Genomic DNA, 15,852 nt, shown 5'->3' on the forward strand with positions numbered 1-15,852 from the left:
GTATTGTCAGATAATCTGTATTCTCTGGTGGCGTAGACCGTGCACGAGTCACGTGCACGGGGCACCTGCATTGTAAATCTCTTCATCGTAGCTCGAGGGCCCCAGGTCATCAAATCAACCTCAAGACAAGATCATTAATCAATCAACCCATTTCATCAATGAATAGCTCTATATGAGTTATCTAACAGTTATAAGCCCGGTCCGCCGACTTAAGAAGCTATTCAGCTATTACTCAATTATTTGAAGAAATTCTACCTCATCGTCAGACTCTGACCCCTCATCGTCAAGGACGCAGACCCTGACAGAAATTCTACCTCAATCGTCGCAGGACGATCCTGACAACAAGGACGCTCTTGACGACAAGGACGCTCCTGACGACAAGGACGCTCCTGACGACAAGGACGATCCTGACGACAAAATACCATCTCAATTCCTCCTTTGCCTATCAGTCAAATGACTCCACCGTTAAGTTCGTTAATTACGATCATCCTTAATAAGCCAGAAGACTGGGAACAATGGCTATAGCAGCTCCGAGCCCTCGTAAATTAGCAAATTTAGGCCCACGTTAACCCAGCCACAGAAGCACCTTAAGAAGGTCTACTTATGAAACCACCTCATCTAAAGGTTATAGATTTTAATGAGAATGCAACCTTATATATACAGCTCTCGATAAATCAACAGAAAGCGTATAAGAATAGTAGATAATACTACGACTAGGATATAAAGTATTTCCTAAGATAGGAAGATCATCTTTAATAGATCCGTACCTAAATTACGTCCACAGTATCAACTTAGAAGAAGCTACTGCTCGACCCTTCCCTTATAGTTAAGGAATGGCTAACTCGGTTAAAAGAAGACACTAAGCCCTTAAGGAACTTTATAATAAGGAAGGTACAGCTATAATATACAGATTCGCTTAGGGGTCTTAAGCAGGCAAAAATTACCTAATAGCTTGACCAATGGGAGTATATAATAAAGATGGCTGAGAAGTATAATCTTCTATAAATAACTAACGGGATCTAGCTAATGGACCTTATAAATGCAATACGACCTATAAGCGAAACCTATTTTGTTCTATATATAAAGCAGGCAGATAATACTAAAAAGGCTTACTTATTAGGATATTGTAAAGTAGTAATAGAGCTATAAGAAGCATTCCAAAACCTTTCTAAAGCCATACCTATAACGGTAAGAGGGAGTGCATTTAACGTAGACTTTATAGGAAGATCTAAAGAGGATACCTCCGCTACTAAAGGTCTAAAAGGGAAAAGGAAAAGCTTATCTTATAGCCAAAAAAGGGCAGGGACAAATTTGATTAAAGAAGAGATATCTTCTTCTAAAAGGTTAAAGAACCTTAAATGCCCGGCATATAATATAAGGGGGTATACTCTTCCTAACTGTTAGTACCTATTTAAGTGTAAAAGGCCTAAGGGATTTAAAGCCGTAGATATATATATAAAAAGGGTGCTTATAAAGGTAAAGCAGGATAAGGATCTAGCTGCCTAAGTAAAATAACTTAAGCTTAAGGAAACAAATGCTAATAAAGCTTAATAACGACAGGATGAGAGTTAAAAAGTTAAGATTAAGGGAGAAGCTAATATAATATTCCTAGAATTGTATTATACTAGTTAACTCCATCTACTAAAGCTATTAACTATTTTTAACTTAGGAACCACTTTCTATATCTTTAATAACCTCTCTCGTTTTTATAATTTTAAGAAAGCTTTAAGATATAAATATATTATTGCAGGCAGCTTAAAAGTCCCTATACTAGGCTACGGTAATATTACTATCTAAGTTATAAAACCAGATAAGAGTAAGGGAAGCCTACGTCTTAAGGACGTTGCCTTTTATACGGACTTTAATACAAATCTAGTGTTATTCCGTTTACTTTAAAAATAAGGGTACTACTAGGATAATAAAGGAGATAACAATCTTCTTGTTTGAAAGGATAACACAATCCTATATTAAATGGAAGAACGTCACGGATAATAGACTATTAAATACGTCCAATTAGGAAACTTAAAATCCGCATTTAATATTAGCCGTTTAACGCGCCGTTAACAGAAGCGGATATCGTTAAGAGACCTTTATCTAGATTTAAAAGGTAATACACGACTATAGCATCTACGTCTAGGTTATTTAGGACCTATAAGCCTTTATTATCTAGGTTTTAACACCCTAGGAGTTAAGCTTTAAGGCCTAAAGATAACGGAATGTTAACATTACAGTCTCGCCAAAATTAAGCGTTAGGTCTTAAAAAGGTTCTTAGAATAGAAAATTAATAAACCCTATCTTAACCTCTATATTGACTAGACTAACCTTAAGAAAGCGTATACCGGATTTATACGAGTTATACTTATCTATAACACCTACTTAGGAAGATCCTTCCTGTACTTTATAACGACGCATAGTAAGAAAAAGGAGACACTATAAATGCTTAAAGATTTTATCTAGTGGATTCGTCTAAGGTATAACCTTAAGGTTAATACTATTAGATCAGACAACGAGCTAGGGAGAAGGAGAACCCTTAAATAGCTACGGATTTAAGGGATTATATTTAAGCCTTTAGCGCTATATACCTAAGCTTAGAATAGTACCGCCAAACGCTTAGGGGGTATAATTATTGAGAGAGTATAAATAATGAGAATTGCTGCTAATCTACTATATAACCTATGGAACGAGATAGTTAACTATACAGTCTACCTTTAAGATTGAACGCTACGGGAAAGCAACGGTTAGATATCGCCATATAAGAGGTTCTATACCTTCCTAGCTAATAGGAGATTAAGAAAGCCGCAACTAGCGTACCTAAAAGCCTACGGCTATAGGGCATACGCGATAACGTCGGACGCCTAGCTAAGGAAGAAAAGGCTAAGTAAGCTAGATCCACGAGCCTATATTGGCTATCTTATTAGCTATAACTCTACTAATATCTATAGGATCTGGATCCTATATAAGGGTATCGTCATCTCTATAAGGGATATTATCTTTAATAAAAAGATGTTCTTTAACGGTAAGCAAACGGATATCTTAGAGAACTTATACGCTAAATTAGACACGCTAATTAAGAAGATTTAACTTCCTAATACCCTAACTAAGAATAAGGTTCTTTTGGAAGATAATAAAGAAGTATTTAAACCGTTAATTTAAGAGGAAGACAACGACGTTAATGAGCCTGTTTAAACCTTTAATAAGTTAGCCGATCTTAAGCTTATAAGAGCTCTTAAAGATATATATTATATGCCACCTCTAACAGAAGAAGACAAAGAATCTCCATATGCCTTTTATATTAAGTACCCTATAAGGTTAGATATACCAGATTAGGACATTATCCAATAAAAAGGAGACGGGTTTAATACTTAGGGGGTGTTTAACGACTCGGTTAAAGACTTATTTAAGGAAGCCTGCGATAATAGGTTTAAAGACTTTATTACTAAAAGGATTACATTAGCCTATTACGGCGCCTTCTTAGTAGGACGGAAGTTTAACCTTAATAGTCGACTTAATAATAGTAAGCTAAAATTAGGTAGAATACGCGATATTAGATTATATAGGAAGAACTTACCTTTGCTACCTTAGTTAATCTAAGACCTTAATACGCACCCTCTTTAAGATTAGTTCTAAGAGGCTTAATAAGCCTACCTCCAATCTTATTATTAAATAAGGTTATTTTAAGAAATAGATAAGAAGTATATAAGGGGATAGCAGGTCCTCAGCTTAATGTAGATCTTTATCTATAAGACGGATAAGTATAGGTTTCTCCAAAAATGCAAGGCACGCTTAGTAGTTTACGGAAATTAATAGGCCCTAGGAGACCTACCTACGAGAGCTACTATATTAGCTAGTATAACCTTTTAAACCCTTATAGCGATTACTGCAAAATTTAACCTAGAGACGATATAAATAGATATAGTTAATACGTTTATCTATTACAATCTCAACAAGGTCGTCTATATAAAGCTACCACTAGGGTTTAATAAAGAAAAGATAGATAAAGTACTGCGCTTAAAAAAGGCCCTTTACGGACTATAATAATTACCACTATTATAGCAGAAGAATCTTATAAGCTTGCTAATAGAATTAGGTTTTAAAGAGGTACCCTAAAAGCCGTATATTATGCTAAAAGGTAAAATAGTCGTCTTCTTCTACGTCGACGATATTGTCTTCTGCTACCGTAAGATAGACGAGAAGAAAGCTTAAGAAGCGATTAAGGAGCTAAGTAAGGAATACCAGATGAGTATCCTTGGCGAGCTAAAATAGTTCCTAGGAATCTATATGCTATATAATCGTAGCTAGAGGCTCCTATAGCTATCCTAGGAAGCCTATATTAAGAAGATAGCTAACTAGTATAAGATAGATCTTACAGGGCGTCTTTTAGATACTCCTATAGCAGAATCTAAACTCCTCCCTACTAATTACTAATTAATCTATTTAACGCTTCCGACCCCTAATATAGACCTACTAGTCCATCCTAAGTCCCTATTAAGAGAAGCAGCTTTTACAATGCTATATTAGAGAAAAATAGGTTTAATACTTTATACAGCCACTATAACGCGTCCGGATATTGCTTTTACAGTATTACGGCTAGCAAGGTTTAATTAGAACCCTAGCTAGGAGCACTATTAAGTGGTAGATAGAGTTATCTAATACCTATATAGTATAAGGGGCAGAGCAATCTACTATAGAAGAGATACGGAAGGAATAAACGGTAGAGGAAGAGATATAAGCGACAAAGGTCAAGATAACGGAGACGGTAGAGGTAAAGCGCAATCATTTATCTATGCTAGCGATACATTATTCGCGGACAACTCTATTAATAGAAAGAGCTCGCAAGGATATATTATAAAGCTATTTAGGGGACCAATTATATAGAGAGCGAATAAGCAGGATATAGTAATAACGTCAAGCACAGAAGCTAAGTTATTAGCCCTATCTCAAACAGCACAGGAAGCTATCTTTATTAGTAGGCTATTTAAAGCAATAACGTTATAGCTAAACGAGCCCTTAATTATTAACTGCGACAACACCTAAATACTCCAACTAATTATAAAAGACACGGCAAAACTAATTACGAAGCTCCGATACGTTAATATCTATTAACACTAGCTACATTAGGAATACGCAAGGAGATAAGTATTATTTTAATAGACAGCGACGAAGGAAATAATCGCTAATGGACTTACGAAGGCCCTGCCCAAGCAGAGGTTTTAAAGCTTTGTTAATATAATCAGGATAGTAAATATTAAGGAGCGGCTGAATAAGGAGAAGCAACTAGAGAACCTACGGGAGAAGGTTAGGGTAAGACGGAAGGATTCAGATAAGATTATGGTTTATTTAACGTATTAACGGACACAAGAAGGTGGTTAGCTTCGTCCTCAACCAGGTCAAAGCTAAGGGGGTATGTCAGATAATCTGTATTCTCTAGTGGCGTAGACCGTGCACGAGTCACGTGTACGGGGCACCTGCATTGTAAATCTCTTCATCGTAGCTCGAGGGCCCCAGGTCATCAAATCAACCTCAAGACAAGATCATCAATCAATCAACCCATTTCATTAATGAATAGCTCTATATGAGTTATCTGACAGGTATACGCCCTTGCTGAGCGGGCAGCTGACTGGATTAAGGAAGACGCAAGGGGTTTATAACAGGGTTACTACTAATATTTTAAATATGGATTTTAAGATATTAGATTCTAAATACCATGTTCTTGCAAACTCCTTAGAGACACCTAATGGTAAAGTTCCAGGTCTATTCCTCACTTCCGCGGAAACACATATATGGGGAAGGCTGAAGCGATTGTGGCGCATAAACTGTGGCGTCCACGCAGGGGAGTTTTGCACATTTGAGCGTTGTAGTTACTCAGCACCAGGCAACACTCACTCGAAGGCCATGCCGCCCTAGAATAAATCTTTTTGTAACATATGAAAAACTGAAGCTTTGAAGTTTAAGTGCCAATAGAATTGCTACGTCTTTAAAGAATCCGATCTTTTTGTGCGATCACAAAGAAATACGACACTGTCAAACGTTTCAGGGAAATAGCAGAGGAGATATTGCCAGATCGTCGGTCAACGACACTCCTAGACCGTACCAACTAGTATGATGGACCTTCCTATTCATTTTAATGAATTACTCAGCCTGAAAGCACCTTCGTCGCCATCATCGGGAGTAGAGCAGCACTTTTCAGTCCCACTTACGTACCCGCTCATGCAAGCTAAAAGATCCGAATCTCAGTCTGCGGACCTCCCGACCTCTAAGACAACGAGTAGGCGGGATAAGGCCAGTACGGATGACGGTGTTCAGAGTAATTACTTGGTGGAGAGTTTGGTGTGGCCAGAAGGCGACAACGAACCCCCGCCTCTCTCCACCTCCAGTAGCCACTCACCGGAGTGTGACTTCTCTCCTGAAACGGAAGTTTTAGACCTCTCGGATTCTGGCGATGGATTTTTTCAATTTGACAGTGCGAGATCATCTGAGCTGACTTGGACGGACGGTATGGGCCAATCCGATAGTAGAATGGTCACGAGACTTGCTAACCGCAAAGCATAAGATCCTAGGTCACTTTCTAGGTCAACAACTCCAACAGGCGTCAGACCTGACAACCGAATTAGCAGGATCAATCTTAAGGAACCGTTATCTAAACAGGACCTTTGGCCGACTACGGAGAGACCGGGGATCACCGGAAAACTCCTACCCAAATACATTTTTGATTCAGAATCAACCCTCATCCCAAAGGTAGACGACTGGAAGCTCTGTTGCCAATCAAGTAACCTAAATCTAATCCCACCCAATTCCCCTAATCGGGAGTCTGGCTCTGAATTATCATCTATGGTCGAGTCCTGGGTTACGACTACGGACTTTGATTGTATAAAATCCCTAGATCCGGATCAACTCGACCCAGCAAGTTTGGAACAGCCAGTGTCAGCTCCACGAAGAGACCCTTTGTATCTAGAAAAAGGAAGTGAGTTGGAGTGTGCAGCATCAGAGCCAGAAGCCAAGAGCGACCCTAATGCTTCAGAGGAAGAAAGCGAAACTTTCGATTCATCCTCTGATGACGAGACGCTATGCAGTGAGTGTGTTGACCTCGAAACACTTCCAAATTCGCATAAAAGGGATGTCCTTGAGAAGATTCTGTCACCATTGAAACAAAAACTGGTTGACCGAGTGATGGGCGAACTCTCTTTCACCTTCGGTGACCGCTTCGGCGCGATAAGCTGTAACCCTGGGGGCAATTCGTCGTCTTTCCAAAATGCTGCTACATCAAATGCTTCATCGGGTGGAAACTCATACGGCCGTTTCAGGGGTAGTAGAAAACGTACCAGAGACGAATCGGACTCACTATCACCTAACGACGATTGGGATGACAAAGACGAGCATTCGGGACCAGAAAGTATGTCTCAAAAGAGCCAACTAAGTACTCCACAGAAGTTCGCTTGCCCGTATTTTAAACGGAGCCCTAGAAAACACCAACAATATGGGTCATGTAGTGGACCTGGTTGGGATACTGTGCATAGATTGAAGTAAGTAGATGTTTCCTTCCTTTATTAATACAAACATTTATAGTCTATAGACAGCATTTATATCGAAGGCATGCTTTGCCAATCCAGTGCGCTAGATGTGCACTAAAATTCGACACCGACACGTCGTTAAAAGAACATCAAAGAAGGCCAGAAGGATGTGAGGTCCGCGAAGAGGGCCCAAAGGAAGGGTTTGATAAGGAGCAAGAGAAAAGACTCAGAAGCAGAAAAAGACCTCCGATAGGCCAAACTGAAATAGAAAAGTGGAACGCGGTCTATCTCATTTTGTTTCCGGAAGACGATAAAATACCATCACCATGTAAGACAAGTCCTTTGGTGATGGCAGTGCAAATGACTAACGAGATTCAGTTTATGACTACGACCAGGAGTCTCTTGAAAAGAGCCGGAAATCCCCAATCTCGGATGAGTTTGCAGAATTCGAAGAATACTCCAGGCGCGAGCTCCTTGGGCGTGTCCGCCAGCAGCTCGAGCTCATCGTGGAGAAGGAATCACAGCCGCTAGAGGAACGGCTTAAGGGCCAAGTCATCGAGATCGTCCGCAGCTGCCATGCGGACATTTTCTCTTCTTACCAGCGCTCCAAGCGCTCGAGCACGTCCATGAACTCGGAGCTTCGGACATCGGTGGATTCATCTGCCAATACTAGAGCAACGGACTTAGACACCGAGTTTGAGGATAAGCTTTCCCCGCTTTTTAAGCCCCCTCCTTTGATGATGCATGGCCATATCGATCTGCATTTTCAAGCAAACACACAGGGAAATATACGCGGTATGGCTGCTACTCAGAGCCAGAGCCAATCTTCAGACTCCGCCTACGGTTCGAACGCTCCGGTGTCGTACCAGGAAGGAATGAACGGAAAGAGTCTTGCCATTAGCCCCATAGCCTCAAGCAGCTCAGATAGTCGAGAATGGCATATGGATGAGGCTGGATTCGGACCAGAGTCTTTATGCAACAAGGAATTCGAAGACTTTGAGAATAACATCCTGAAGGAGACGTCGAGTCCAATTGAGTGGCCAGTCTTTGATGATACGGTTATAGGGGGGTTTCCGGCATCGAACGTCTCCGACGATATCAATTTCTTCAATTTTGACGGGCCATTATCAGGCCTTTTGGAGCCGTAACCACTCGTTACCGCGTGTAGAAAACAATATACAGACTTGTATAGCCTGGTCAAGTGGTCGCTGAGAAGGGGCGAAGAATAATGAGAGGCTGAATTCCGGGGCGGTGGAGAATGTAAAGCATAGGAATGGTATCTACAACAAATCCCATTGTACACAGGCGTGACGAGTAGGGGTTGGGTGAGCCCTGGCGGATTAGAGTTAACAGCTTCCGTCAATTGATTTTTCCTATTACACTCTTGTCCTAGAACGGGTAGTCTTTTACTTCTGAATCCCCTGCGTTCTGAGGACTACGTTAAGTACTATTTGTAAACCGAGCATATTATAAGTGTATTGTGAAAGACAAGAACGCTCCTTCACATCATCAAGAGAAATTTACTAAGCTTCTTCGACATCTTTGGTGTGGAAACCCCATTTTAGTTGTAATTTGTCTTCGGTGTCGTCTCCGTGTTTTTAAGGAAACGACCCGTGAGATGCGCGAATCCGTTTGACTAACTAGGATCCTGTACGGATAAAACAATGCAATTTTTGAAGCTCTTAGAAGCCTAGAGACAATATGTGAGCATGAATAAGTAGTGATGAAGATTAGGCAGGGGCGGATCGGGCGGCATGAAGCGAGGTCGCATCTCGCGAATCTTTCTCGCGACGCGCCTGCGCTTCCATAAAACATCTTAACTACCATTCACGCCTAACTACATGCTGTTCCTCCTGCCAAAGCTTGTAGATATGTGCCTAGTTCCTAAAAAAATATTGAATTGAGATTAATCTGGACAGTCGTGCCATGGACGACTCTCCACGCTCTGCAAAGAGGAGGAAGCTCGAGACTTCTACCCGCAATGCTTCGAATCCACTCACGAAAGCCTCAGCAACACTGAAGGCTCCTGCTAGCGGGACTTTGAAGCGACCAGGTCGACGAGCTGTTTCTTTGGCAACAGCTAATGACCAGGAACCTGAAAAAGCCGCTCCTCCAGCCGCTCAAGCCAGGGCCTCAAAAAGTTCTCCCAGCTCGCCAGCACACACACCGGATGGCGCACTACGAAAGCGCAGATTCCCGAACAATGAAGAGGACATATATAACGACTTTGACGGAGCACTAGAAGTTGATTCTCCCGCCAAGCGCTTACGCAGTCGAATTCGAGGACTTGTCCACAATGAAGGGAATTCCGGAGACGCTTCACCGAACCGCACGAGAGGCAGCCCCGGGACGAGTGCGGGAAATCAGGGGCAAAGAGCACGTGTACACCCGGGGGTTAATGGAACACCAAAAAACACAATGTCTCCCAGAAACTTGGAGGGGTCTGCTAGGAACCATGTTGGTCGCTCAACGCTGATGAACGAGATGTTGGGTGAAGAACAAGTGGAGGCCTTTCCGATGGATGATGAGGGCGAACTGGTATCAGGCCCGGCTACTCCGTCCCGCCGTGGTAAAATCCAGCGGGCATTGAACGGCACCCACAGTGGAGTGAATAAAGCAGCAAAGGGCACATTGTCAGGTCCCATTACCCGCCGATCAGCGAGGTCTGCTATGTCAGACGAACCAGATCAGGATATGCCTAACCAACCGAACGGTGCCAATGAGTACGTAGCATCAACTACGCCTGCGAAAAGAAAAGCTGGCCGGCCAAGAAAAGTAATAGAGGACAAACGTGAGGAGGACAGCTTAAGCAAACAAAGCAAGGGCCCTCAATCAACCACCGCCACGCTAGCGGGACGAAAACGAAACACCCTAGATCACGATGAAAAAGATGGCGCCACTTCTGAAAGTGGTCTCGAGGGACCGTATAATGGCAAAGGAAGCATTAAAAATACCTCTTCCAGAAGAAAACGGAGCTACACAGATAATATTGATAGTGACGATGACGAAGTGATTGAAAGCGGACTCCCGGGTTCAGTGTCTGAGAGAGCGCCGAAACGTGGGCAAATATATACGTCTCAAACTGCAAATGACGTGGATGAAAATTCAGACGTCTCTGACCGAATGAGTGTTGATGAAGAAGAACGTCTGAGCGATGCAGAGATAAACCCTTTTCAAGTTCAGCGAAAGAAAAGGCAAATGCCGGTGGCTACTGTGCGAATTAGTGGGATTAATGGAGCGACTAGCTCGGATAGCGAACTCAAGCTTCTAAAACGCATCGTGCTGGAAAAGATCACAGTCAAGCGCTCAGGGCCCCTTGTTGGTTTAGACGATGAATATAAGAAAGTTTATCAGCTTGTCGAGCACACAGTAGTAGCAGGAGAGGGTAACTCTATGCTTCTAATTGGGGCTAGAGGTAGCGGGAAGACTGCTTTGGTGGGCAAAGTTCTGTTCGAATTATCGAAAGACCACCGGGAAGATTTCCACGTTGTCAAGTTGAATGGCTTCGTTCATACGGACGATAAGCTTGCTCTTCGAGAGATTTGGAGACAACTGGGCAAAGAGATGGAGATCGAAGAGGACGGCCTAGGCAAGAATTACGCCGACACACTCTCAACGCTTCTAGCCCTACTTTCTCACCCTTCCGAGCAGACTGGGCAAGAAACAGAGCAAGTCGCCAAAGCGGTGGTGTTCGTCATGGATGAATTCGACCTCTTCGCCTCTCATCCGCGCCAAACACTATTATACAACCTCTTTGACATCGCACAGTCCAGGAAAGCGCCAATCGCTGTTCTTGGTCTGACTACTAAGATAGACGTCGCTGAGAGCCTCGAGAAACGCGTGAAGAGCAGATTCAGCCATCGCTATGTCCACCTCTCCCTGGCAAAGTCATTCACCGCATTTCAAGAAATATGTAAAGCTGTCTTACTCCTGCAACCTGATGCGCTGAATGTCGAGGAACAAGCGGTACTTTCCCAACCAGGCAAACCCACCGTCTCAAATAAATTCAAAACCCTAGCCAAAGATGTAGATATCCTGAGCAGCTGGAATAACAGCATCTCAGTAAGTCATCTTTAACCTCTCTTCTCCTCGTTACATCCCTAACAGAATTTCAAAGGCTCTGTTTTCCAACAAGATCTTCCTGACGACCCATCTCGCCCCTTATTACTATCGCAGCAAATCCGTCCCAGAAGTCTTAACTTCATTTCTGCTCCCAACGTCGTTCCTTACCGTATCCACCTTTCCCATCTCCCCTGACACCTTCACTGCGCACCTCTCCCCAAAATTCTCACTCGCACCTCCAGACTCTAAGCTTGCTCTCCTACCTTCTCTGTCCTTTCTCCAGCTGGCGCTCCTCATTGCTGCCGCACGCCTCGATGTCATCCTCGACACTGATACCTGTAATTTCGACATGGCATACGCCGAGTACGTCTCCCTGGCTTCAAAAGCGAAAATTCAGTCCGCAGCTGGAGGAGCGGTGGCTAGCGGGAGTGCTACAAAAGTGTGGGGACGGGACGTGGCGCGGATGGAATGGGAGAGGCTTGTTGGGTGGGAGTTAGTGGTGCCCGTCATTGGAGGTGGAGGTACAGGTGCGGGTAGTATGGTCAGGGTAGACGTCGCTTTGGAGGAGATCGCGCCGAGTGTCGGGCCGGGCATTGACCGAGTGTTGGAAAAGTGGTGTCGGCAGATTTGACGGATAGTGTGTTGGGTCACGAGCGGTATGCGGAAAATAGGAAATCTAAGGTTAGATGGACGTGGTTGGGTTTGGTTGGAGGGATGGCTTTAGCATTATAAAATTATTAAATATAATTCATCTTGAGGATGAATAGAACTCTTTTGAAGTCCAGCCTCCTCACCCTTTTGTCCTTGCAGTTTTACAACCTTAAAGAACCTCCCATTCCTTCTCTTACCTCTTCATTTCGTCCTCTTGGGGACTATGACCAGTATGTCGCCCACTTACTCTCCCCTCTCACCACGTCCACAAAACTCTTTGCAATGACCCGGTCTGTCTGTTCGCTCGGATGCAGCTCGTCATACCACAAGAACGAGTCCGGACTATCCGTCCTAGTGCAATTCAAGCCCGTCAGGCTGCAATGTCTATCATACCCCTTGACATTGAGCGGCGCGGTACCATTCAAATAACCAGCCGGATGATTCCAGATATCCGTAACCTGTGACAGTGCATTAGCCTAAGTCCAACCTAAGAAGCCAGAAAAAATCGAAAACGCAGCTTACCAGGCCATTAACGTCAAAAACGGCAAAATGCGCCCCGGGATACCTCCGCGCGATCAGGATCTCGTACGGGGTCTGGTACTTGTAGATGTCGTTGACGGTGGCGACGCTCTCCCACATGCGGTAGCTGATCTCGGTTAGGTTGCCGCCTTTGTCGGGCCAGAAGTGGTTCGCGCCGACGCCGCCGTTTTCCGGGGTGGCATACAGCGGGGCCAGCTGCAAGGGCACGATGTTCATGAGGACGAAGTAGCGCGCGCCGGCGTGGTAGAGGCCGTCGAGCATGGAGTAGACGCACGAGACGTAGTCGACGATAGTAGTGCCGCCCTTTTGCGAGTCGGTCAGCAGCGCGTAGTTGCCGAGGTCGTTCGTCCCAATCCACATCGAGTAGACTGTCTCGCTGGACGGGATATTGAGGAACGGCTGGTGGGTTCCTGGGATGCGGTATGCAGCGTCGGCGAGGAAGGCCGGCAGCTCGTAGCCGGCGATGTCTGGGAATGGCGCTGAGATCGTGTTCCAGGTGCGTGGCGTTAGTTTGTTGGAGCAGACGGCGCCGCCGACGGCGTAGTTGTATAGGTTCGCTGAGGTGTATAGGGATACATAGCGCGCCCAGACGATACCACCGGAGGCGGTGCTGAAAGACTGGAGAAGGAAGAGAGTTATTTGGGGGGGATTACGTGTGGAACATGGACGGAGGGTCACGGGCAAACTTATAGAAAGCCCCTCACGACGTGAAACTTGAGAAACGTATTGACTTGTTAAGAACTTGAAAATGGCTCTAGTATGTAGAGTGCATCAATTGAGGGATAATCCATGAGAAACTTCACTCTGTCGTGTAAAACGATCTCTTGTAAGGCCATTGGCTGCGGAAAATATTGGGATGACGAGATCAAACACATAATTAAAATCTTACCATTGAGTCCACCCACCCCACTGGCGGTGCGGAGCCATTGTGGCTGCCAAAATACCCGAGTCGGCTTTCGTCTGTATAGCTGTCTCCCAAAGCAACGAGGCTCTTGAATTTCTTCAGATTCCATGAGCTCCTAGGATGAGCAAGCACAACAGTGAAACTCAGCGTAAGAGCAAGAAAATTAAAGCGTGAGCACCGCATGTTGAAATACTGAGGGTTTAGAAAGGCGGCTGAAGAGAAAAACCAGGAAACGGTCGGGGAAATTTAAATAAGGCCATGATGCGTGAAATAATGCCAAAGCTAAGACCACTTGCGGGTTAATAAGTGTTCCCCTCCACCGACGTCCCGCACTGGGTATATCGAAGCCAGGATTTTGGCAAGACCGCGGCACTTTGGGGGGGGGGGGGGGTTTAACCAGGTCGAAGCTTAGGCGAGTGCGGAGGGCGATCGAATTGGTCAAATAAGCTAATAAACTCTTTCGAAAAAAAGCCCGATCTCAGGGACAGATATTTCCCTTTTTCCTGCTGGGCGTCGAGACAGGTTGGTAGGTGAACGCTGAAGAGGAATTTCAGACCCAATGGACCGTACGAGGATTATAGAGCTAGTTTGACGTTGGCAGCAAGCTCCTCGGAGCTAACCCCCGCGGATTAGAAATAATGCGAATGGCGGTGGTACTCGCCAAGGCCGCCGCAGGGGCAGAAATACCAACTGCCCCACGACCTAATCGTCCTGCGTGGGCGTGCAACAGACGTGCGTCTTGGCTGTTCCATGCGTGTTTAGGATCATCTCATGCGGTTTGTCATATCTTGCCTCTCTTTCACTGGGATATAGACCGGAACGACACGACGATGCACCTAGATTGTCTGTTCTCCCAATTGACGAGGGCGGAAAGGGATGAGACTACTTGGAAGGAGAGAGCGGTTTGCGTCCTGGAAGTGGCGAGGCAGGAAGGAGCTCGGGAGATTGGGCTGCTTTGTCGACTGTAGGGCTTGAATGGCTGCCGTTGAGGAAGTCCTCGTCATCGTCATCGTCATCGTCGTAGTAGTAGTAGTGCTGGTTTCAGCAAAATGAAAACTACTCTCACAAGGCATCAAATAATCTTCCGAACGGATCTCCTTCCAGCTCACGTGCGTGCAATCCTATGCGGGTCTAAGACGGTCCACTTCCTCGCGAGAAGCCCAGACCACTGAGACCAGGCTGGGCTCTTGCGGGGGGGCTCCGTTGAGGCTACCGGCTTGTCCGCGTTGGCGGCCCATTCTCCCATTCCGAGTGATTCTTCATGCGCCCCAATATTCCCTCGGACGGACCGTGAGCCAGCTCTGCGGCAAAAATCATGGGCAGGATGGCGAGGCAAAAGGCAGGGCGAGGTGATTTGCGCGGCTACAGTGCGAATGGGAGCAGCATGTTTCCTGTACGTGGTAGTCGGTGAATGGGAATGGAATGGGATTGGGCCTGCGACTCCATGGAAGTATCCCCGAGTCATGCCTGCGGGTCCGAAAGTGGCTGGTTTTTCCACAGACTCCCGCTTCCACGTCGCGATGCTGGACCTTCGTTACCACGCCGTCGGAAAGCATGGCGGGCACATCAGCGGAGCAGCCTTTCCCAATCACGCTCTGGGCGTTGGGGGTGAGCCAAGTGCCGTATTTCTTTTATGTCCGATGCGTTGTTGCGTGGCTGCTTCCTTCCTGTTGACGTAGTTACCTTATTTCGCCTGACAATATCATTCCAATTCAATCCTCCCGCCAGCTTACTTCCTTTCCCACGTCCTCCACGCCTGTGTATTCTATGCAATTGCTTTCTCCTCCCCTATTCTCACCATGACTGCTATGTGATTACCGCTGCCCAAGGATGCCTGACCCGCCACGCCGGAACCATACCAATCAGCGTCTTTGACTCTCATCCTTTCCTCAACTTCCATCGCTCCCTCGCCTCAACCACCAACTTCAACATCTCGACCGACCTCTTCCACCACCATCACAAACCCGCTGCACTACTTGCTACTTCCGGATCTAACACTCCTTGTCTCAACACCGTACTCGCCCCCTTTAGCGCTCTCGTCGTTGCTTTTCCCCGAATCCTACGACGAGATTAGCCAGACATTCCCGGCAAGACGTGACAACGACCGTCTTGTGCTGTTCATCTCACTCCTCTCAATCTGTCATCGACGGGCCCGAAGCCACCCTAGGCTCTACTATCTTCTTTGTT

General features: G+C 45.2%; 4 protein-coding genes across 4 annotated transcripts; 3 read left to right on the plus strand and 1 right to left on the minus strand.

The window, feature by feature from the left end:
- Positions 1 to 7,568: 7,568 nt before the first annotated feature.
- On the plus strand, positions 7,569 to 8,107 carry K441DRAFT_443819 (uncharacterized protein; the record flags this gene model as incomplete). The annotated part of the gene is made up of 2 exons (XM_067641675.1): positions 7,569 to 7,836; positions 7,887 to 8,107. Coding segments are annotated over 2 exons (489 nt in total), but the record flags the coding sequence as incomplete, so codon positions are not given.
- A 1,231-nt stretch (positions 8,108 to 9,338) lies between these two features.
- K441DRAFT_697866 (uncharacterized protein) lies at positions 9,339 to 12,352 on the plus strand. Its single transcript, XM_067653014.1, has 2 exons — positions 9,339 to 11,570; positions 11,626 to 12,352. Exons 1-2 carry the CDS (start codon positions 9,435 to 9,437, stop codon positions 12,199 to 12,201), a joined length of 2,712 nt encoding a protein of 903 aa, XP_067501964.1. The 5' UTR covers positions 9,339 to 9,434; the 3' UTR covers positions 12,202 to 12,352.
- A 90-nt stretch (positions 12,353 to 12,442) lies between these two features.
- K441DRAFT_570602 (carbohydrate esterase family 16 protein) lies at positions 12,443 to 13,848 on the minus strand (the record flags this gene model as incomplete). The annotated part of the gene is made up of 3 exons (XM_067643929.1): positions 12,443 to 12,679; positions 12,744 to 13,379; positions 13,651 to 13,848. 3 exons carry the CDS (start codon positions 13,846 to 13,848, stop codon positions 12,443 to 12,445), a joined length of 1,071 nt encoding a protein of 356 aa, XP_067501965.1.
- Positions 13,849 to 14,085: 237 nt separating this feature from the next.
- K441DRAFT_663112 (uncharacterized protein) lies at positions 14,086 to 14,642 on the plus strand. Its single transcript, XM_067649147.1, has one exon. The coding sequence runs from the start codon at positions 14,304 to 14,306 to the stop codon at positions 14,631 to 14,633; it is 330 nt and encodes a 109-aa protein (XP_067501966.1). The 5' UTR covers positions 14,086 to 14,303; the 3' UTR covers positions 14,634 to 14,642.
- The last annotated feature ends 1,210 nt before the right edge of the window (positions 14,643 to 15,852 follow it).

Source organism: Cenococcum geophilum, assembly GCF_001692895.1.
Source record: "Cenococcum geophilum 1.58 unplaced genomic scaffold K441scaffold_32, whole genome shotgun sequence".
NCBI classification, from domain to species: Eukaryota; Fungi; Ascomycota; class Dothideomycetes; order Gloniales; family Gloniaceae; genus Cenococcum; species Cenococcum geophilum.